The following is a 23,238-nucleotide window of genomic DNA, read 5'->3' on the forward strand; positions in this document are numbered from 1 at the left end:
CTGGAATAATTTCCTCTGTATAGATGCACAAGGTATTTGCTTATTTAGCATCTGGATGTTCTGTTTTGCGTAAAGCAACAGAACTCTTTCTGCTTTATCTAGGGACTAAAGTGCAGAAGGAAGACTGGAGCCCAGCTGGATATTTTCTCCTGAAAGAGAGTTAAAATGCACCTATGTAACTGGGAGGACTATTAGCATAGATTAATGTAGGGGGTCTTAACCTGGGGAACGTCAACTTGAGTTGTTTTTATTTTATCTAAAATATCCTATTTCATTATACAATAGTTCTGTTTGGAATCCTATGAATTTTAATTCTCCATTTAAAAACATTATTTTGAGAAGGGGCTCACAGTCTTCACTAGATTGCCAAGATGTTTTCATGACATAAAGAAGGTTAAACTTCCTGGATTAGGGTGTTTGCTAAATGTGTTGATAACTCTGGGTACTACGAGAGAAGGGGGCAGGATAGCTGAGGTTAAGGAGCTAGCCTGGCAAGGATATCAGCAAAGACAGAATTCACCTGCCTCAGTGTTTCACAAGGAGTCAACCCTGATGGATATTTTATAGCTAATAAGGAGTAAATCCTCCACTAAAGTAGATGCCTATGGTGTGAAGATACCTCCTGGTGTGAAGGAGGTAGCCCTGAGGTGTCGAATACTTTCCCAGCAGCACAACATCTGGAAAGTCCTGTGAAGTTGAAATGACTTTAAGAATGGTCATGAGAAAAAAAAAAGTCTAGCTAAGTTTAGAAAGTTGTTTTGTTCAGTTTTATTTTCATTCATGTTTGGCTCTCTGTTACCATTATTTGTTTTCTGGTTGTTGTTTTTTTGGCAAAGATACTAGAGTGATTTGCCATTTCCTTTTCAGCTCATTTTATAGGTGAGGAAACTGAAGCAAACAGGATTCAATGACTTGCCCAGGGTCACACAGCTAGTAAGTGTCTAAGGCCAGATTTGAACTCAAGGACATGAGCCTTCCTAAAGCCAGGCCTGGCGCCACCTCGTTGCCTTTAAGAAAGGTTTATCATCAAAGGGCTTACCACCTAATGATGAATGAATGATGGAAAGGGGGAGGTACTTGAAATCAGATGATCTAAGTTCAAATCTTCATTCTGTCACTTACTATGCCCATGATGTTAGGCAAAGGACAAACTTTCAGTGTGGTAAGGTGCATAGGGAACTGGATTGGGGAGCCAAGTATACCTAGGTTCAAATACTGCCTCAGACAGGCAGGAGTTAAAATATTTGATCTTGGGCTGGTCACTTAAATTATCTGTGCTTCAGTTCCCTCATCGGTAGAATGAAGTGGCTGCATCAGTCTGCAAGCGTTGAAGCGTTCAGTATGTGCCAGACACTTTGCTAAATTCTGGATATGTAAAAAAAGACAAAACACACTATTCCTGATTTGAAGGAGCATATATTCTGAAGGGAAAGATAACATGTAAACAACTAGTCATCATACAAGATTTTAGATAATCTTTAAGATTCCTTCCAGGTTTTAAATCTATGACTCCATGATCCTCTGAAGATTACTGACCAAAGCTACTTATGAAACCAGATCTACTAAGAAATGAATGGATTTTAAATCATACTGGTGGAAATATTATCCATACAAATGCACTCATTGAGCCTTGAAGTAAATGAAATATGGGACAAATTTGGAAAAGTAGCTTGCATAATCACAATGCTGGTGCAGTTTTACAAGCAAAATTAACTCCAAAGGGACAAAAATTTGAATAAATTTGTTGTTAGTTTAAAAAAATTCAAAACAGTCTGTATATTTTTGTAGGAAATTAAATGAAACATCACATTCATTCATTAATTCATTCATTCAACAAATAAAAACATTGACCATGTATAGAATCTTGTGCTAGGTGCTGGGGGAGACATAGTTTTAAATGATAATAACTGACATTCATATGGTGTTTGAAAGCTTGAATATACACAAGTTGAGAGTCAAGACAATCCTATTATCATCCCCATTTTACAGATGAGCAACCTGAAAGATAACGTGATTTGATGATAGTCACATAGCCTGTAAGCGACAGAGGTAGTACATGACCTTAAGTCTTCCTAACTTGTAGTTCTCCATCTTCTACACAACAGTCTCCCAAGATATCATTCCTGCCTTCATGTAGTTTAACATTGTGTTGTTATTCATTCTTCTTTCTCAAAGAAGACCTAATGACATCAGGAAGGTGATATTTTAACTTGCCAGTGAATTGGATTTTAGTGAGGCAGAGCTGTGCAAAGTCATCAGCCTCACTCTCTTCTCCAGAGTCATTGGAGCCCTATGGCAAGACAGGGGTCAGGATGACTGGCTCCTGCATGCAGTGGGAGATCTTGTCTTTTCTAAGCTACAATCTGTCTCAGGTATCAATTTGTCTGAGGCAAAGCCCATTACATTAAGTAATTAAAGGTTAGGCAAGAATTGAGGCAAAACATGGCCTAATTTGCCTTCCCAAAAGAATTAATCTGGGAGGAAAGACCCTCAGAGTTTTTTTTATTAGAACAGAAACAATCGCTATTTATACTAACTCTGGGCCATTAAATCCCAAATAATGAACAAGTGAGGCTTGGACTGGAATCTATTATTGGCCAATTGGGATAAGACACATATGTATTTAACTTTTATGCAAAATATCATATGCTCAGTACATTAAGAGATGCACAAAATGAAGGACTATGTGAAACATGGAGGGGGAAGGGGAAATCATGTGGGAAACGGTACCTGAGCTGGGATTTAAAGAATGGACAGGAATTCAACAAACAAAAAGGATGAGAAAGATGTATGTGTATGTATGTGTGCACACACATAATTGATACCAGTATATTTGATATCAGTTCAAGAATGTGAATGAAGAACTTACATATTCTCTTTTATTTCTAGCTTAGTGATTTGTAGATTATATCTTGACTATGGGCACAGATGAAGACTACGCCAATCATTTTGATTGAATTTGGCCTTGTTAGTAGTTACTTCCCTAAACAAATATTTATTGGGCATTTACCATTGGTATAAGGGTTTGTGTTAGTTTTGGGGGAAACCAACATGGTTCCCCAACTCTCTAGGAGTTTATAATCTAGTATGGAGACATTAAAAATAGGGAAAATAAACTGTAATTAAAAATAGACCTTAGTGCATAATCAGCAAGTGACCATTAGTGATTGATTATTCCAGTCACAAAGATTAAACTTGAGTGAATATACATGACCTTAACAAACCTCTGCCTCACAAAGAAGAGAATTTTAAACTCACCGAAACCTGGCCATTGATGATGACCTCCTCTGAGAAACGCACTTTAACAGGATTGGACTTCAACCTTGCTTTTTTTGCAGCACTAATAAATGCTGACTTGGGAGACTGGAAGGAAAGAACATTTTTTATCAGATTAATTTGGAACAAAACCTATACCTTCCTGTGACATAATGGTTCTCTACTTGTTCTAATAAATTTCTCATTTTACTTAAAAATATAAAATTTGGGGCATGCCCATTTAAAGAACTAAATTTAAATAATTTGAATCAAAGTATGGCGAAGAAAAAAATCACCAATGAACACAGAAACATACCCTCATATGCACAAACTATTAGAATTTTATTTGATCACTGGACCGAAAAATAACAAAAAGTATGTTCTGTGTCATGGAACACATTTCCAAGTAATTTTTTTTAAGTGACTGCTCTAAACTGTGTTTGTTTGCTTGAGTGAATAAGCTCTGTTCTCATTATAGCCCTATCAGGCAAACTGTGAAGGGAAAATGATGGCATTGTCTAATGCTATCTCTACACAAAGCCAGCTGAGAATCAGTGGCTCGAATAGAGGGGAAGAGGCATAGATAATTAAAAACAATGGATAATTCAGTTATCATTTACATCTGTTTTGGGAATAGAGTAGGACAGACACGTACAGATACATTCATGTGTTCACTCCTCAGTATTTACCCTGTTGGCTCAGTCTGTTGTTGGTGGGCAAGGATTTGCCTGGCCAGCAGTGGAGAGTAAATCCTAGCCCACAGTTATCAACCAAATCACAGCCAATTGAAAATTGGCTGGATATTTTGTTCCCTCTCTGCTTTTCCCAAACTCTCTAGAATTTAGATGATATCATCTAATCTTGTCTTCATGAATCATTGCATTTAAATGTTTGTACTTTTATTGAGAAATAGACCATACAGAAAGAGTATTCTTTCTCTGATGTTCAAAAGCAAAATGGATTAATCTACTTTGAAAGGGAGGGTGGTCCAGGGTGGCAGAATGAAGGAACACTCAATTTTAGTTCTGGGATTACTCAATTGATTCACTAAGTAATCTTGGTTCAAAGACCAAAGTACCACCAACATTTTTCTCTAATTCCTCTATGAGAAAGACACTGTGCAGAGTTTTGAGAGTTTTAAGACAAAAATCAAATAGTCCCTGCCCTAAAGGAGTTTACTGGTTTTACTGGTGTTGGGGAAGAGGAAAGGGGATACAGTGCATAAACAAATAAGCAAATATGAAGAAAGAGGAGGAGGAAGATAATATTAATGATATATCAAAGAAGCCTCAATGCAAGAGAGGGCACCTGAGTTGATCCTCAAAGGAAGATGAGGACTTAAAGAACTGGACTTAAAGAGAAGATGATAGAGGGCACTTCAGGCAGTGGGGGATGACTTGTGCAAACATGCAAATACAAGAGACGGTTTGTTGAGTTCAGGAGATCGCTATATTACTTCTCCCCTCCTCCCCCCAAAAAGAAAAGAGACCAATGTGGTTGCACCAGGGGGTCACTGAGGAGGCCATATTTTATTAGAACATGTACAAAACAAGAAAAGGGTGACAGAACCAAGAAGAAGAAAAAGAAGGGGCAAAGCATAAGTAAAGGTTATGAAAAAACCCTAAGAACAATAAAGTTTGTAAAAAGCATGCTTGGAATAAGAAATAGAAAAAGAAATCAGTAGATATGTTTTTAGAGCGAGATAGAATTTGTTTAAGGTGACTTTTACCTTGAGGGCAAGAAATATTTATTAAAGAGTTGGCTATTCTGAAATAATAGTAATAATAATGCCACCAGCAATATCTGGCCCTTATGTAGCTCTCTTACTCTGTGTCAGGTACTGTGCTGGACTCTTTGTAAACATTATTTCATTTGATCTTCATAACAGCTCTGAGAAGTAGTATTAACCTCATTTTGTAGATTGATATCTTATTTGGGCAGCATTCCTCTCACTTCCTCTAAATGAGAGAATAATCTATGAAGATCTTCACCTAGACGCCCATCCTCCCCAATACTCACCAAAAATGCATTTATCTCCAAAGATATGCATTTATATACCTTTCCTTCCTCACACTAGTAATAATAAATAGTATTCATATAGCGCTTTAAAGTTTGCAAAGCACAGTGCATAGATAATCTCATTTGATTCTAACAACAATCCTAGGAGGTAAGTGGTACTATTATCCTCATTTTATTGATGAGGAAATGAAGCAGACATTAAGAGACTTGCCCAAGGTGAGTCAGCTATTAAGTATCTGAGGCTTTATTTGAACTCTGCTCCTGCTGACACTAGGTTTGGGGCTCTATTCACTGTGTCACCTAGCTGTCTCAAGTTCTTGAATCTAAATTCATTCTCAATAGGCTAAGATGAATCATTTAAACCTGCTGTTCAATCTTAGGGTCTCAAATACATCCTTGAAGAGGGAATTAGGGTGTGGGTTGAGTTAGTATAGGGAAAAAATGGAAGATGAGAACAGGAAGGAACTTTTTGGATGTTACAGAAAGAGAAAGGAGGTAAACCTCTGAAGTCTGCATTGGAAGATCCAGAAAGTGGTTTATAAGCTTTGGGAAAGGCCAAGTGGAGATCTGAAAGATAAGTCAGATGTGAATGGAATGGAGCAAAAAAAAAAAAATAGTCTAATTTCCAATATTGTTGCATATAGCACTGGGAACTATAATTCTACAATTGAAGAAAGAAGCTTTGTCCTTTCCCACACCCAGGAGAGAATAAAGAATCCTGAAAGTCAAGGTAAAATGTTAATGACAACCTGAAGGGGAGTATTAACAAGCTAGAGATTTGGACTTTCTGGTAGACAAATGCTGAAATGATGGGAGGAGGGTCAGGGTTGCCCTTGGAACAAGAAGAAAACAGAACTACTCAATTTTCTATTTTCTTTCCATCTTTTGCATCAAGAGAAGGTTCTTTAAACTGAAAAGACTAGAATAAACATGTTGGAAGGGAAAAAAGGGGCAGTTAGGTGGTGTAGTGGATAGAGTCCTGGGCTTGGAGTCAGACTCATTTTTTTGAATTAAACTCTGGCCTCAGAGTCTTATTAGCTGTGTGACCACAGGCAAGTCATTTAACCCTGGCTGCCTTAGTTTTTTCATCTGTAGAATGTGCCGGAGAAGGAAATGGGAAACTATTTCAGTGTCTTTGTTAAGAAAACCCCAAATGGATCATGAAGAATCAGACATGACTGAAAAATGAATGAAAAAAGGGAGGAAATAAAATCTCAAGTTTCATAATTAAATTAATGCAGTAAGAGCACAGGAGTTTGATGTAGGATCATAGAAGACCATATGAGCCTATGATCCTGAATTGAACTGATTCAAATAAATGACATCCAATGGTATGGAAAAATATAATTATTGAATTACTGTTATTTGGTAATCTTTGAATAATTGTGGAGAATTTTGGAAATGTCAGAGGGAAGGAAATAGACTGAGATCCTGATTTTCAAAATGAGGGTGATGTACACAAAACCTGCACAAAAACTATGTCTTTTGATGTCTTTGTCTTTGATGTCTTTTTCTGGTAAATTCTAGGATGGATTTTATGAATGGTTTGTGAGCACAGAGAAAGGAAGCCGTGTCAAACTAATCTATTTCCCGCTCTTTATATCAAGAATTCTTAACTTTTTAATGTCATGGACTCCTTCAGCAAGATGATAAAGCCTATGCATCTGCATTAAGAAGAAAACAAATCATATTGAAAAATAGTTATAAAAGAAAAATGCCAGCACCACAATAAGTTCATGAACCTTGGCTTCATGGAAACTCTCTATAGCATTACTAGATTGGTAGATCAGGGAAATCTTATACATATAATATAGTTAGATTTTAACACCATATCTGATAAATTATTTCATGCTATATTTGTGAACAAGAGGGAAAAATATAGGCTAGATGATATTCTTGTTGGTTGGACATGTGCCTGGTTGAAGGACTGTATCCAACGGGCAACTCTTATTTAATAGATGTCAACCTTGAGGAAGTCTCTGTTTAGAATTTTCATTTATAATTTGGATGATAATTTGCTAAGAAAATTTGAAGACGGCAAAAAGTTAGGAGACATAGTTAATACACTGTATGACAAAATCAGGAGCTAAAAACATGAATAGGAGGAATGATGGACACAATTGAATATGCTGAAATTTACTATAAATATGAAATCTTTGCATTTAGGTTCAAACAATCAATTCATGAAAGGGGTAGTTTTTCTAAAGGGTAATGTGGTAGAAAGTGTGTTGGGCTTGGAGTCAGGAGCGCCTGGGTTTAAATACTACCTCTAACATTTGCTATCTTTTTGTGCATGGGCAAGTTACTTTACCATACTGGGTATCAAACTTTTTTCATGTAAAATAGAGGTAATAATGCTGGTAGTACCTACTTCATGGTGTAGGTTTTGAGGGTCAAATGAGACATTGTATGTTGCTCTGTAAAACTTTTGAAAGCATTGCATGAAAGCAATTTGGAAGTGTGGTGATTAAAATGTCCATATCCAGAAATTCCACTGCTAGGCATACATATCAAGGAGATGAAGATATAAAGAAATGGCCAAAGTAGACCAAATACTTATAGTAGTACTTTTTGAAGTAGTAAAGAACTAGAAACAAGTAGATACCCATTGACTGGGGAATGGCTAAAGAGATTGTAGTTCATGATTACAATTTGATATTTATAAACTATGAGAAATTATGAATATGAAGAACAGAGGGAGTCATGGGAAAATTTATATGAACTGATATGAAGGGAAATAAGCAGAAATTGGAAAATAATCTACCATAATGAATGCAACAATGGAAATTAAAGTACAATAGCAACAATTGAAATGGCATATTTTGGGAATTAGAATGACCAAGCTGACCATAGAAGAGATTTGAAAAGTTGCTTCACTCTCTTCTTTGAAGAGGCAGGGGTACTCTAGAGGTAGTATACAGCACATACTGTTAGACTTGATTAATGTGTTGGTTAGGGTTACTGAATGTTCTCATTTTTCAATTCTTTATGATAAGTGATGGATCTCTGGGTGGGGAAAGTGGAAAGGATGTATCATAATGATGATATAAAAACAAAGGCTATCAATAAATATTCCAAAACCACTTTAAAGTATCATAGAAGTGTCAGTTACTGTTATAGATCAGGGAGGAAAAGGTTTAAAGGGTTTTAGTATCAAGCCCAATATGAATTTATAGAATGATATGGCTACTCAAAAGACCGACGCAAATTTAGTCAGCATTAATACAAAGATGAGGCCTAGAATGGGGGAGTGGTTTATGATTTCAAAGATTTACTGCTAAAAGGGACCTCAGAGGTCATCTAGAGCAGCACCTTCATTTGGTAGACAAAAAGGAAGGCCCAGAGAGGATTGCTTGAGGCCACATGGGTTGTATGAGGCCAGTTCTCTGGACTCCAGCCCAGCTCCTCTGACTTCAAATCTAATTTGTCTTTACCAGTATACGACACTGTGATAGCTCCACTGTAGTCTGCTGGTGAGATCACAGCTAAAGTATCATTCTGGGTACTATACTATTCAGCTGAGTGGGAAAATGCAGAATTTGTGTAGCTGTGTACAATCATAAACCATCTCTTGGGTATAGGAAGGGATATTGTCCCAGTGGGGGTAATTATTATAGTGAGATTGGGTCCCTGTGTGTACTTGTTATGGACATTGGTCTCTTCATTGATTATAGAATCAATGAAGCAAAGTCTTGGTGTATTTGTGACTATCTCATGTGGCTATTGAAGAAATAAAATAGAGATTGGAGCTAATGTATGTGAATAGATGTTGCAACTAAGTTGCATATGGATAGAGTGCTGGGTCTGGAGTCAGGAAAACCCAAGTTCAAATCCTGCCTCAGACACTTACTAGCTGTGTGTGACTTTGGGTTAGTCACACACACCTTCCAGGGTTGTTGTAAGGATCAAATGAGGTATTCTATGTAAAGTGTTTTGCAAATTTTTAAGTGTTATGTAAATTAAGGTATTATTATTACTACATACTGGTGAACTAGGGTAAGGAAGGAAAGGTATATGGATGCACATCTTTGGAGATGAAGGCACATCCAAAGAGGGTGAGGGAGGATGGGCATCCAAATGAAGATCTTCATAGATTATTGTCTCATACAGAGGGAGTGAGAGGAATGTTGTCCAAGCAGAATGTATGGAGACAGTTTCATCTTGGGTGCATGGAGAGGCATCAGGGAGAAGCAGAGGACCCTTGGCTATGTAGCTGATTGGAGAAATTGTGGGCTTTGGATTCTCTGCTAATGTTCAGAGAAGTTTTGGAATGGTGATGAGCAATCCCTAACGGACATAAACATCTGGTTGGCACAGTTCTGAGTTTCTGCATGAGAAAAGAGAGTGTGTGTGGAAAAGTTAATGGACCCCAAACCTGAGCATGAATGTCAATAGTGGTAAATGGATTGTGAGTTGATATGGGTCCTTGCTACATTTTTAAAAGGTATATTGACAGGTTAGACTGTACATCATCCAAAGAAGGGCAATCAGGATGGCAAAGGGCTAGAAATGATACTGTAAAATGGTTGAGGAAAATAATTTTAGCTTCCAGAAGAAAATATTTCACTGAAGGGCATGGTAATTGTCTTCAAAGTTTTGAAGGCATGTCATAGTGAAGGAGTCTTAGATTTCAGAAAGTAAAGAAATAGGACCAAAGGTCAGTAGTTATGGGAAGGTCAATTTTGACTTAATAGAGGCAAGAAATTCCTAAAAATGAGATAGGAGGTTGAACTGCATAATCTAGAATGTTACTTCCAACTTCAAGATTCTATGATTCTATAATTCAGGTTTTTCTCTAACACTGTGGAGATCAATAATAGCTATTGATTAGTAATAATTATCATTAATAGTTATCACAATATACTTCCCCAATATATTTTTAAAAGATATGACTTTTAATTATAGAAACCTATGTCTGAGGTAATGTCACAATTCAGGATAAAACCCAGACACTGAATTATAAATCTCCAGTTTACTGTACTCTTCATATATTATATATTACATTATATATTCATATATTCCCATAGCAAATGGGAGTAAATAGCAAAATCAATTTCCATCTCAATTCAGTACAGGCAGACTAATTAAATAATAATTATTCATATTCCCCCAGGGTTGATTTTTAGAGGTTCTGTTTGGAATCTTTGGCTTAAATACCATCAGAGTCCAGTAATTAATTTCTTATCCTTTTTGTGGTGAACTGAACACTAAAAGAAACTTTCAGAGTGTTAATCTTCAGAGATGGAAGATCCCCGTCCAAACCTTTGGGACAGAAACTATATTCTGATAGATTATTTTTTAGAAACAATTTCGCTTGACAAGTTTTTTAAATGACTAAGAAAATTCTATTGCAAAGAAAAAGTAATTCATAGGTTCTACTACCTTCATCTATCTATTTATGATCCATGATAAGTAACAATTAATAAAAAATAATATAGGGAAGGTCTAATTTGCTTTTGAAATGCCATCTTTTAGCTAAAGGGAAAACATTATTCTCCCTTGCTGAACTGAAGTAGGTGGTATTTACGTTGACACAATGGGTTTATCATAAATGAAACATTGTTATCTGTGTGAAAGCTACATTGAATGACATTAGGTGAGATATTTCAAGACAGAACATCTTACTTGTCCATCATCACGAGGCATTGAGAGCATAGTTGAATTTTCCAGATAACTGAAATTTATTCCTTTACATACCAAAACCTTAAAAGCAATTTTCACCCCTTCCACAAAAAAGACATCTTCCTAAAATGCATTGCATATTTCTCTGCCATAGTAAAAGCATACTCAACATAACAACTTTTTTGGGGGGGTGGTGCAGGAAACAGAGAGCCAGATGTTGAGTCAGGAAGACCAGAGTGCAAATTTGACTCCAGACACTTACTAGCTGTTTGACACTGTGTAAGTCACTTAACTTCTTTTAGCCTCAATTTCCTCATCTATAAAATGAGTATAATAATGACACCTGAATCTGAGAGTTGTTGTGATGATCAAATGAGATTATAATTGTAAAGTACTTAGCATAGTGTCTGGCACATAGTAAGAGTTATGTAAGTTAGCTCTTATTACCATTAATTTTGCATTATCATATACATAAATTATGGCATAGGGACTATAATACATTGATGCTTTGAGGGGTATTGAGATGTGTAGTACCATTGTGAGATAAATGACTCCAGGGTTATTCCATCTGTTCCCTACTATTGTCAAGGTGCTCACCTCTAATAGCATTTATTCCCCTCTAAGTACTTCCCTTTCTCCTCTCTTCCATATCTCTCTTTTAATCTACCATAACTGCCTTTGAAGGAGCTTAATACTAAAATTCCTATTCCCCAAATAATCAGTTAATCCTGGATTATAAATATCTTGAAAAAAAGGCACTAATTGAATTTAATTCTTTTTTCTCCCCTAAAGTATTTCATTAATTTATACTAAAAAGTACCTCATTATAAGCTGACATCCAGCACTATCAAACAAAGTAGTTAGTGATGGAGATAAGTGATGATATGAGGATAAATGGCAGATATCTATGAAAGTCAACATACACTACTGTCTGAGAGACACAGGAGGAGGATGCTATAGGATGGTCATGAAACATATTGGCACTGAAAGGCAGGTCTCTTTAATTTGGACTTCGCTAATAATGACTGTGAAAAATGTGACCTGGGCTAGGATAAAGGTCCCTTGTGTACATGAAGAACATATACCTTATAGCAGAAGGGCTTCATAGGTGGTCTATCTCATTCAATCCTTAATTTTACTGATGTGAGAAGTGAGGACCAGGTAGGTACAATGACTTACCTGTGGTTACCCAGCTAGTAAAAATCACAGATCAGAAAGTTAAAAGGATAATCAGTATCATATGGGAAAGTTTCAAGCTTTTAAAGACCAAACATGCTTCAATACATTGGCTCAAGAGTAAATGAATAATAATAGGATGTTATAATTGAGTCTTACCTACTTATTAAAAAAGGCCATATGGGACCTCCATCTGACTGTACATTTTTAGCCCTTGGAATTACTTCAAGTATTTAAAAGTAATAACAATGTATCTATTAAAAAAGTCTATAATTCAGACTTTTCAGCAATTGACTGGTCTTCCATCTAATCTTAGTTCCTTAGAATTTATTATGTAGCTTCATTTTATTTTTGCAATATTATTTTAACCAAACGTGATCAGTATTTAACAAAGAATATCAGAGGTTTCCTTTTACATATTTCAATGCATTCAGGTAACTAAGCTAGGTTTTTTTTTTTTATTTCTTTAGTAAGCCTTCCTTCTAGTCTTAGTGTGTGGGGTTTGTAAAGAACTTAGGCATTATGGGAAAGATGGAAATAGAAGCAACAGTCTAAGAGACTAGATGGTGATAACAATATAATTCCATGCCATGTGAAAAACAGGAAAGAAAATACCCTCATGTGTGTATATGTGTGTATGCACACATGTGTCCATCTGGATGTGTGTGTACACATACTTAAAAAGCAAGTTTTTTGTTATTTCTGCTGACAGCAAAAAAGTCATTAGATTAGATGCTGAAGTGTAGAAAAAGGAAGGAAGGTTACAAAAAAAAAATGAATGTCATTGTGTAGCCTACCACAAGAAAACACTCTTAATGAATCCCTGGATTCACTATTCATTGACATCTACTTAAAACAGTTCCTGGTACGCTGTCATGCACCCTGAGGGTGCTCTATAAATATTTGACAGTGAAAATAATTTCAGCCATCTATCAGGAACTATTATCTAGAGAAAAGAAAACATTTCAATTGTGCTAAATGCAAAAATGGGAAAAAAGAGACAAGGGTTAAGAAGTATGAAGATTCATTTCATTTGAGTTATGTGTATGTATATTCTCTCTCTCCAATCAGACAGTCTGAAGGTAGGGACGGTTTTCTTTAATTTCTTACTATTCTCTGTAGTCCCAAGGCTAGTGCCATGAACTTGATGTGTTCAGTAAATGCTTCTTGAATACAGAAATGAATGGAAAGGATTTGAAAGGCTGTTTTAGTATGGGGATGGTTGGCCCAGTCTCATTGCATCTGTTTCCTCCTCTGTGAATAGAGGTAAAATTTGGCTTATCTCAGAACTAGAAGCACCTGGTGGCACATGTGGCAGATCATACTAATTGTGACTCCATTTTCCCTGTTTTTAATCTCTTATTTGCATTCCTGTTGGATAAGAATATAGCCCTCATCTTGCGACATGGAGGATAATGTATTCTTTGCAGCTGTTGAAGCTCTTTCCTCTGTGCTGATATCCACACTATTATCTGTGCTTGCATTACCTTATCCCTTATCTCTTCTTGTTAGAAGTTCTACTCATTCTTTAATTAATCTTCTCCATAGAGCTGCTTGATGTCCCCAGCCAATAATGATTTCTTCATCCCTGCTCCATCTTCAGTCTCTCCCTCTCTTGTGGATGTATCACATATCATTTGACATTATATTTTTGCATATGTGCCATATCTCCCTCCTAGGCTGTAGGTTCCATGAGAGAGAGAGATGATTCCTTATTTAAAGTTTATATCTTCTCCAGAATTTCCAGTTTCAGAGGCTCTGAATGTCCTCAGTGCCTAATTAGTGCCTGCTGAAGTAAAAAGCTGTAGGCACTAGTAACCTGCATGTAACTGTACCCAAAGACAGAGATGGAAATTCATGATCATGTTTAGGAGTTAAAGTCTCTTACCATTACATCTTCTTAATACAAGGAGTCTGAGAAGTCCCTAACACAAACCTCCATACCCAATGTATTTAACATAGCAAGATCAGAGAAACTGGCACTCTCTGAACTAATACTAATCCATGCCACCAGTAAAAGGAAGGAAACAAGCATTCATTAAGGGTTTACTGTAAGCCAGGTTCTATGCTAAGCACTTTTAAAAATGTTACTTCATTTGATCCTCACAACAACACAGAATTGGTGCTATTATTATCATCATTCTCATTTTACAGTTGAGAAAACTAAGGGAAACAGAAATTAAAGGACTTGCTCAGGGCCACACAGCTACTAAGTGACTAAAGACTGAATCTGAAGTCAGCTTCCTAACTCCAGGCCACATGCTGTATCTGCTGCACTGCCTATATTGTATATTTACTAGAATGTAAGTTTTTTGAGCACAATGACTAATTTATTTTTATATTTGCATCCTCAGTGCCTGGGATTAGTTGGTTGGTAACAATCTTCATTCTTGAAGAGGACCAAAATGACGTCACTGATAAAATCAAGTTTCAGTGTGTCCAACTGTGGCTGATGAGACCAATATGAGCTCAGGATGCTTGTCGGGCACAAATAGTCTGTTTGAACATTTGGAGGGGAAACTCTAAATTTACACATCCTACATTTCCTTTGAACTGCTTCAATTCTGCTTTGCTCATAGAGCACAACACCCTTTCTGATGCGGGCATGCCATGCTGAGTGGTCCTGAGCCAGTGTCTCCCATGTTACGCAATCAATTCCAAAGTTCCTGAGAGAGAACTTAAGAGTGACCTTGTATCTCTTCTTCTGACCACCATGGGATAGCTTGCCCTGTGTTAGTTGTCCAGGAAATTATCTTTTTGGCAAGCATACGTTTTACATTTGAACAACGTGGCCAGCCCATCAGAGTTGTGCTCTTTGAAGTAGAGTGTGAATGCTTTGCAGTTTAGCTCTAGTAAGGACCTCATTGTCTGGTACCTTATCCTGTCAGGTGATCTTCAGAATTTTTCGAAGACAACTCAAATGGAAGCGATTCAGTTTCCTGGCATGGCGCTGGTAGACCGTCCATGTTTCAGAGGCATACAACAGTGAGGTCAACACGACTCTGTAGACCTTCAGTTTGGTAGTCAGTCTAATACTTTCTCCCATTCTTTCCTTCGGAGCCTCTCAAACACTTAGCTAGCTCAGGCAATGCATGCGTCAACCTCATTATCAATCTGTAGGGATGCAGTAGGCACTTAATAAATGATTATGAAATGAATGAATGAGGCTACTATGGGTTTAAAAATAATACTGAAGAAAATATCATTGCATAGATCAAATGCAAAAATTCATCCAAAAAAAGGAACAAGTTTTCCTTTTTAATTTTTAAATTCTTTGAATTCAGGAACCATTCGGTCAATAAACATTTATTAAATGCCTACTATGTAGGCACTGTGCATCTGATGTCTCTTTTACTAGCTGGCACAGTGGTTCAGATAGCAGGCCTGTCATTACTATTCACTGAATGAATAGAATGTCCATAATTTGAAAGGGAAAAACATAAAGGGAAAGAAATGGAATTTCAGAAGGAGGTAAGTAAAAACCAAATATCTGATATTATCTACAAATAAAGGTGGCAGATATCTGGGAACTACTACACTTATATAACCCCACCTGCCATTGTGTGACCCTCTCTCTGATCCTACCAGCTATTTGTGGACTCATTCTATACCTACACCCTACCATGCATGGGCACAGGCCTACCTACTGAATTTGGCAAAAAGGTTTCACACATGAATCCATCTCTTTATTTGGTGATATTATGCAGAGGAACCCAAACATAAAAATGCTGGGCAGCAAGTAGTAAAAGTAATTAAAATGCTAATTTTTATTGTCTGTAATAAAAGTAGAATTTACTGACTTTTAGTCCACTGGATCATCTGTTTCTGTCCATGAAACCTGGAATCTGGACTATGTTTAGCAAACAAATGTAACCCAGGATCAGGAGTAGGAATAATTTAGTGAATTAAACAGCATTTATTCGTGGATGAAGTGAGCACATTCAATGTATCTATATATACCTATATATATATATTTATGTATTAATAGCTTCACAAATGAATGCTTCAATCATAGAGCTAAAATGGTGTACAATGTAGATAATAATAGAAACTGGTATGGTATTAAGACACAGAAGCAAAAATTCTCAGAAGAAATTTCAGGGAGTATCTAGGCTAGTTCTTATCTAAACTTTTAGGCAGTGTCATGGACAGAGTACTGGACCTAGAGTGAGGAAGATCTGAGTTCAAATCCAGCTTATGATACTTTTGGGCTATGTGACCCTGGGCAGATCCCTGACCCACCCTCAGCTTCAGTGTCCTAATCTGTAAAATAGCATCGATCACCCCCAGGGTTGTTTTTAGGGTCAAATGAGATAATGTTTGTAAAGTGTTAAGTAAACCTAAAGTACCATATAAATGCCAGCTATTGTTATTTACAAAATCTCCCCACAATATGCTTTTGTAGGTGACCATCATCCAGCCTTTGCTTAATAATTTCTAGCCCATTATACTCTCTGAAACTTGGGTTAGATCCCACAAGAGTGATATTGACACAGTAAGGTATGGCAAACATGAAGGGAAAATTCAGAATGGAGAATATTGACTTGCAAGAAGAGACATCATTTTTTCATTGTCTGTTTCTTTTAATCTTTTTTTTTAATCCTGTGTTGTTCCCAAGAGCCTGGGAACAGAGCTGTCTCACAGAAGTCAAAGGGAAGAGAGGGTATTAAAAATGAAGTTGCTGTGGATGGCATCTAATACAAGCCAAGGAGGATGAAGACCAAAAAGAAGTCACTGGGTTTAGCAATTAGGCAGTGACTCTGCCCCTTTGGGAGTGGTTGGGTGGTGTAATAGATAGAGCACTGTACCTCAGGTCATATTTTATGAATTCGTGAAGGTCATCTTTATGAATTCAAATATAGCCTCAGACACTTACTAGCTCTATGACCTTGGGCAAGTCACTTAACCCTGCTTGCCTCAGTTTCCTCATCTGTAAGAGGAGCTGGAGAAGAAAATAGCAAACCACTCCAGTATCTTTGACAAGGAAACTCCAAATGGGGTCCCAAAGAGTGAGACATAACTGAAATGACTGAACAACCACAACACAGTGGATCCAGAAGAGGGAAGATCACTGTGAACTGCAGGAGTATGTATGTGTTTCATGCTTTATATGGCTTATCACAGGAGTGAAGAGTTAGAGTAGATCATTTAGTCCAACCTTATCATTTTACAAAGGAAGAAAATGAGACGCAGAGTGTTAAGTTAATTTGTCTTAAGTCACATAAGTAGTAAATATCAGAGCCAGAATTCAAACCCAGGTACTGTCACTGACTCAAAAGTCTGTGTTCTTTACTACATTATGCTAAGAAGGTTGGTCCCATATAACACATGTCTTCCTGGGATGAGTTGCTGAATTTTGGTTTCAAATATACAGTCACACACAGACACACAGACATACAGAAAGGGAGAGAAAAAGAGAGAGAAAGAGAGAGAGACAGAGAGAGGTGGAGAGAGAGAGAGAGAGAGAGAGAGAGAGAGAGAGAGAGAGAGAGAGAGAGAGAGAGAGAAAAGTTTCCAATGAACAATGAGACACTTTCAAAGGATGTAATAATAACCACCATCAACATTATAATATTCACATTTCAAAAGAACTTAAAGGTTTATAAAATTACTTCTTAACAACCATCCTGTCATGGAGGTAGTAGAAGTATTATTACTCCATTTTGTAGATGAGGAAACTGAAGCTTAAAGAAATGAATGATTTGTTTTGGGTCATACGACTACTGTAAGAGCCAGATTTTGAATACAGTTCATGTTGACTCCAAGTCCAGGGCTTTTTCTGTATTATGCATTAAATGACAGGCCTTTCCTCTTAATCTTTTTACTGAAGTCAGTAGATGACACATCATACTTTTATTAAGTAAGCTTTTAGATGTTAGCAAGGATGAACAGGATGGTAATGATTTCATGTTTCCATTGGATTTAAAGGATAATTTAGCCAAATAAAAGGCAGACTTGAAGTTCCATCAACAACTGGAACTGCTCAATATCTTTCTCATTGTAATATATTTAGACCGGTTCCAAAGAAATATTTTAGACAGCGGAAAGTAATTAAAATATGAGTGCCTCAGAGTTAAGTGAAAAAGAAAAATTGAACTATGTAACCTAAAAAATAAATCATGCAATCTTTGCAAAAGCTTAACTATGATTCATATTCCACTTAATTGAATAAACACTGATTAAATACCAACTCTGTGCCAGGTGCTTGAGATGTAGGTGGAAAAGGAAGTGTTTTTGGTCCTCAAGGAACTTATATTCTACTGGGAAGTGGGGTACAACATGCGAAGAAAGAGACAGAGACAGAGAGACATATGGAGAGACAGAGTAGGAAACAGGTGCTATTGTTATCCCCATTTTACATACGAGGAAATGAAGGCAGACAGAGGTTAAATGTCTTGCCCAGGGTCACACAGCTATTAAGTATCTGAGGAGGGAGTTAAACCTGTGTCTTCCTGATTCACTGTGCTGCCTAGCCACCTCTGTGAAGTTCAAGGGACATATGAGAGAGATAGTAGGACTGCAGTTCAGAAGAAAGATCAGGGGTGAATAGGGAGATTTGGGATTCATATGAATAAATATGAGAATGAAACCCATGGAGCTCCAGAATGCAGAACTAGAGGATTAGAATCTTGGTGAATGACAATGCTTAGTGGGTGGGAGATACAAGATGATTTGGCTAAAGAGGCTGAGAAGGATCAGATAGATGTAGAAGAGAACTGAGAGATAGAGCAAGAAGTGTCACAGATATTAAAGGAGGAGAGAACATTAAGAAAAAGGGAGGGGGGTTATGAATGCTATCAAAAACTGCACAGATCTCAAGTAGAATGGAGACTGCAAAAATGCTATTAGAGTTAACAGTTAAGAAATTATTAGCAATATTGGAAAGAGGAGTTTTAGTAAAGGGTTTGGGTTGGAAGTCAGATTACAGGGAGCTGAGAAGTGAGGGAAGAGAAACAAGTATAGATGAATTCAAGATATTTGGCTGTAATAAGGAGAAGATACAATATGATAGGTTGAAGGGATGGCAGAATCAAGTGAAGACTGACTCATCTTTAAGGTGGAGTAGACCTGAGAGTATTTATGGGAATGAATGGCCAAGAAGAAATTGAATATGTAAAAGAAGGAAATAATGAATGATTTAAAAAAGTAGGAAACAAAATAGCATAGATGGCTTAAAGGCAGAAGAGTAAGTTTGGAACAGAAGTTGTGGGGAAGGTGATAGAGAATTAATCATGGAAAAATGTAATGATTTTAATGAAGTGAGAGCTAAATTTAGAGTGTTTGGTTCTTTATTTTGATATTCCCAGTGTCTGGCATGCAGTAGGCACTTAATAAATACTTTTTGGTTCTTCAATTACATAGCATAAATTTGAAGTGTATTCCATTGCTTTGGTTTTTTTGAATTTCTCCAACAGTGTTGTAGTAAAGATTCCTAAGTGGAGAGCTGGAAAAGACCTTAGAATTTATACTTTGAGTCCCTTCGTATTCTTGTCCACCTTCCACACAGCTGTCAAAAAGATTTTCCTTGGCAGGTGGAGCCAAGATAGTGGAGTAGACAAAAAAATGCAGGCTCTCCCCACATAGCCCATAAAACACTTTAGAGAGGGATTCTCAACAAATTTTGGAGCAGCAGAAGTGGAGAACAACAGAGTGGAGATTTCCAGCCCAGGGCAACCTGAAAGGCCCACGGGAAACATTTGTTGCACCAGATGCAGAGTGGAGCATAAAGCCCAGCCCAGCCTTGGCCGCTTTGCACATGGATGGTGAACAGCCCTTGGGGGCAGAGTCTTGGAATCACCAGTCCCAGCAGCAGCAGGTCCATAGATCCCTCAACCCACAGGCGCCAAAGGTCAGTGACGAGGCTTTTTCAGCTGGCCTGGAAGGGAGAAGGGCCTTCCCATAGCTCCAGACTTAGGCAGTGGCTGCAGAGGCCACATTGGGCAGGCAGCAGCAGATCTCACGGCAGCCCCTACAGCAACCCAAGACCATTGCTGGATCATAAAAACCCCTGGGGTTGCTGAAGGAGTTGGTCTTTGTCTCGCACTGAATGATGGCCCTGCCCTTACAGCTTGACTGAATCCCACCCTGCCAGTGCTAGCTTGGTGGAACTGGAGGTCAGGTGCCTGTGAAGAGGAAACTCTTCTAAGATTTGGGGCACAAAAACTCTTCCCTGCACCCAGACCAGTACATGTTGATTGTGCCACCTTGGAGGAACTGATATCTTACAAGTCCCCAGATATACCCTACTCTTGACAAAGGACCCAAAAGTCAAGTAACTAGTTGGGAAAATGCCCAAAAAAGGGAAAAAAAATAAGACCATGGAAGGTTACTTTCTAGGTGAACGGATATTTCCTCCCATCCTTTCAGATAAGGAAGAACAATGCTTACCATCAGGGAAAGGCATAAAAGTCAAGGCTTCTGTATCCCAAACATCCAAAATAAATATTCAGTGGGCTCAGGCCATGGAAGAGCTCAAAAAGGATTTTGAAAATCAAGTAAGAAAGGTAGAGGAAAAACTGGGAAGAGAAATGAGAGAGATGCAAGAAAAGCATGAAAAGTGGGTCAACACCTTGCTAAAGGAGATCCAAAAAATGCTGAAGAAAATAACACCTTGAAAAATAGGCTAACTTAACTGACAAAAGAGGTTCAAAAAGCCAATGAGGAGAAGAATGCTTTAAAAAGCAGAATTAGCCAAATGGGAAAGGAGGTTCAAAAGCTCACTGAAGAAAATAGTTCTTTCAAAATTAGAATGGAACAGATGGAGGCTAATGACTTTATGAGAAACCAAGAAATCACAAAACAAAACCAAAAGAATGAAGAAATGGAAGATAATGTGAAATATCTCACTGAAAAAACAACTGACCTGGAAAGTAGATTCAGGAGAGACAATTTAAAAATTATGGGCCTACCTGAAAGCCATGATCAAAAAAAGAGCCTAGACATCATCTTTCATGAAATTATCAAGGAAAACTGCCCTGATATTCTAGAACCAGGGGGCAAAATAAATATTGAAAGAATCTACTGATCACCTCCTGAAAGAGATCCTAAAAGAGAAACTCCTAGGAACATTGTGGCCAAATTCCAGAGTTCCCTGGCAAGGAGAAAATATTGCAAGCAGCTAGAAAGAAGCAATTAAAGTATTGTGGAAATACAATCAGGATAACACAAGATCTAGCAGTTTCTACATTAAGGGATCAAAGGGAGTGGAATATGATATTCCAGAGGTCAAAGGAACTAGGACTAAAACCAAGAATCACCTACCCAGCAAAATTGAGTATAATACTTCAGGGAAAAAAATGGTCTTTCAATGAAATAGAGGACTTTCAAGCATTCTTGATGAAAAGATCAGAGCTAAAAAGAAAATTTGACTTTCAAACACAAGAATGAAGAGAAGCATGAAAAGGTAAACAGCAAAGAGAAATCATAAGAGACTTACTAAAGTTGAACTATTTATATTCTTACATGGAAAGACAATATTTGTAACTCTTGACACTTTTGTCAGTATCTGGGTAGCTGGTGGGATTACACACACATACACAAAGACAGAGAGAGAGAGACAGAGAGAGACAGAGAGACAGAGAGCACAGGGTGAATTGAATAGGATGGGATCATATCTTAAAAAAATGAAATTAAGCAGTGAGAGAGAAATATATTGGGAGGAGAAAGGGAAAAAGGGAATGGGACAAATTATCTCTCATAAAAGAGGCAAGTTAAAGACTTTTCAGTGGAGGGAAAAAGAGGGGAGGGGAGAGAAAAAACATGAAGCTTACTCTCATCACATTCAACTAAAGGAAGGAATAAAATGCACACTCATTTCGGTATGAAAACCTATCTTACAATACAGGCAAATGGGGGAGAAGGGGATAAGCAGGGTGGGGGGGGATGATGGAAGGGAAGGCAGTGGGAGGAGGGAGCAATTTGAAGTCAACACTCTTGGGGAGGGACAGGATCAAAAGAGAGAATAGAAGCAATGGGGGGCAGGATAGGATGGAGGGAATTATAGTTAGTCTCACACAACACGACTATTATGAAAGTCATTTGCAAAACTACACAGATATGGACTATGTTGAATTGCCTGTTTTCCCAAAGGGAATGGGTGGGGAGGGAGGGATGGGAAGAAGTTGGAACTCAAAGTTTTAGGAACAACTGTTGAGTATTGTTCTTGCAAGTAGGAAATAGAAATACAGGTAATGGGGTATAGAAAGTTATCTTGCCTACAGGAGAAGATGGGGATAAAGGATGGGAGGGATGTTAGAAGAGAGGGCAGATTGGTGATAGGGGCAATTAGAATGCTCGGTGTTTTGGGGTGGGGGGTGGGGAGAAATGGGGAGAAAATTTGGAACCCAAAATTTTTTGGAATTCAATGTTGAAAAGTTAAATAAGTTAATTAATAATAAAAATAAAGATTTTCCTTGAGCAGAGATCTAGCCTCATCACACCCTTACTCAATAAACTCCAGTGGCTCCCTATTACTGCTAGGATAAAATATAGACTCTTCTGCTTAGCTTTTAAAGTCTCTTACAACTTGGGTTATCTTTCCAGGCTTACTGTACATTATGCTCCCACATGAACTTAGTTCTTTAACTAAACCATCCTCTCTGTTCCTAACATGTGGTACTCCATCTCCATGCTTTTAATCTGGCTATCCTCCAGGAGTGGAATTTACTCCTTCCTCACCTCTGTGTCATAGAATCCCTTTGTTTCTTCAAGAAGCAGCTCAAGCATCATCTTCTGAAAGAAGACTTCTTCTGAACCCTGCCTAACTCCTATAATTAACTAATAACTAAGTAGTAATTGTTTCTCTTTTACTCAGGAACTCTGATGGTCTTCCCCTCCCAGTTTGATTTTTTTTGTTAAAGGGGCCATCCCCTGAGTAATTTAAAGAAGCCTATTCATTGAATGGGTGTATCTTACTCAAAGTGAGAATGTGATAAGACCTTAGCCTGGAAGGACTAGGGTCTCCCATTGCATCCTGGGCCATCTCCAGTTGTTATGATGGGCCACTGGGCCACTGGACCCAGATAACTCAGGAGAAGTGACTTTGCATAGCCCTCTCTCACTCAAATCAAAGTCAACTCCAACTTATATCATCATCTTGCTGTCATGGTCCTCTTTGAGAATGAAGGACAAACACAACAACAACAAGTTCAACTGCTAGCACTCTTC

At 37.6% G+C, this 23,238-nt stretch overlaps 1 protein-coding gene across 1 annotated transcript in view; it reads right to left on the reverse strand.

Annotated features, from left to right (window-relative positions):
• Window positions 1-23,238, reverse strand: part of FRMPD4 (FERM and PDZ domain containing 4) — a 752,204-nt gene that overhangs the window by 45,757 nt on the left and 683,209 nt on the right. Inside the window, exon 6 of the mRNA XM_072614370.1 lies at window positions 3,259-3,363. Coding sequence (XP_072470471.1) covers window positions 3,259-3,363 — 105 coding nt within the window. The remainder of the gene's footprint in view (window positions 1-3,258; window positions 3,364-23,238) is intronic.

The sequence above is a fragment of the Notamacropus eugenii genome, chromosome 5, assembly GCF_028372415.1.
Source record: "Notamacropus eugenii isolate mMacEug1 chromosome 5, mMacEug1.pri_v2, whole genome shotgun sequence".
NCBI classification, from domain to species: Eukaryota; Metazoa; Chordata; class Mammalia; order Diprotodontia; family Macropodidae; genus Notamacropus; species Notamacropus eugenii.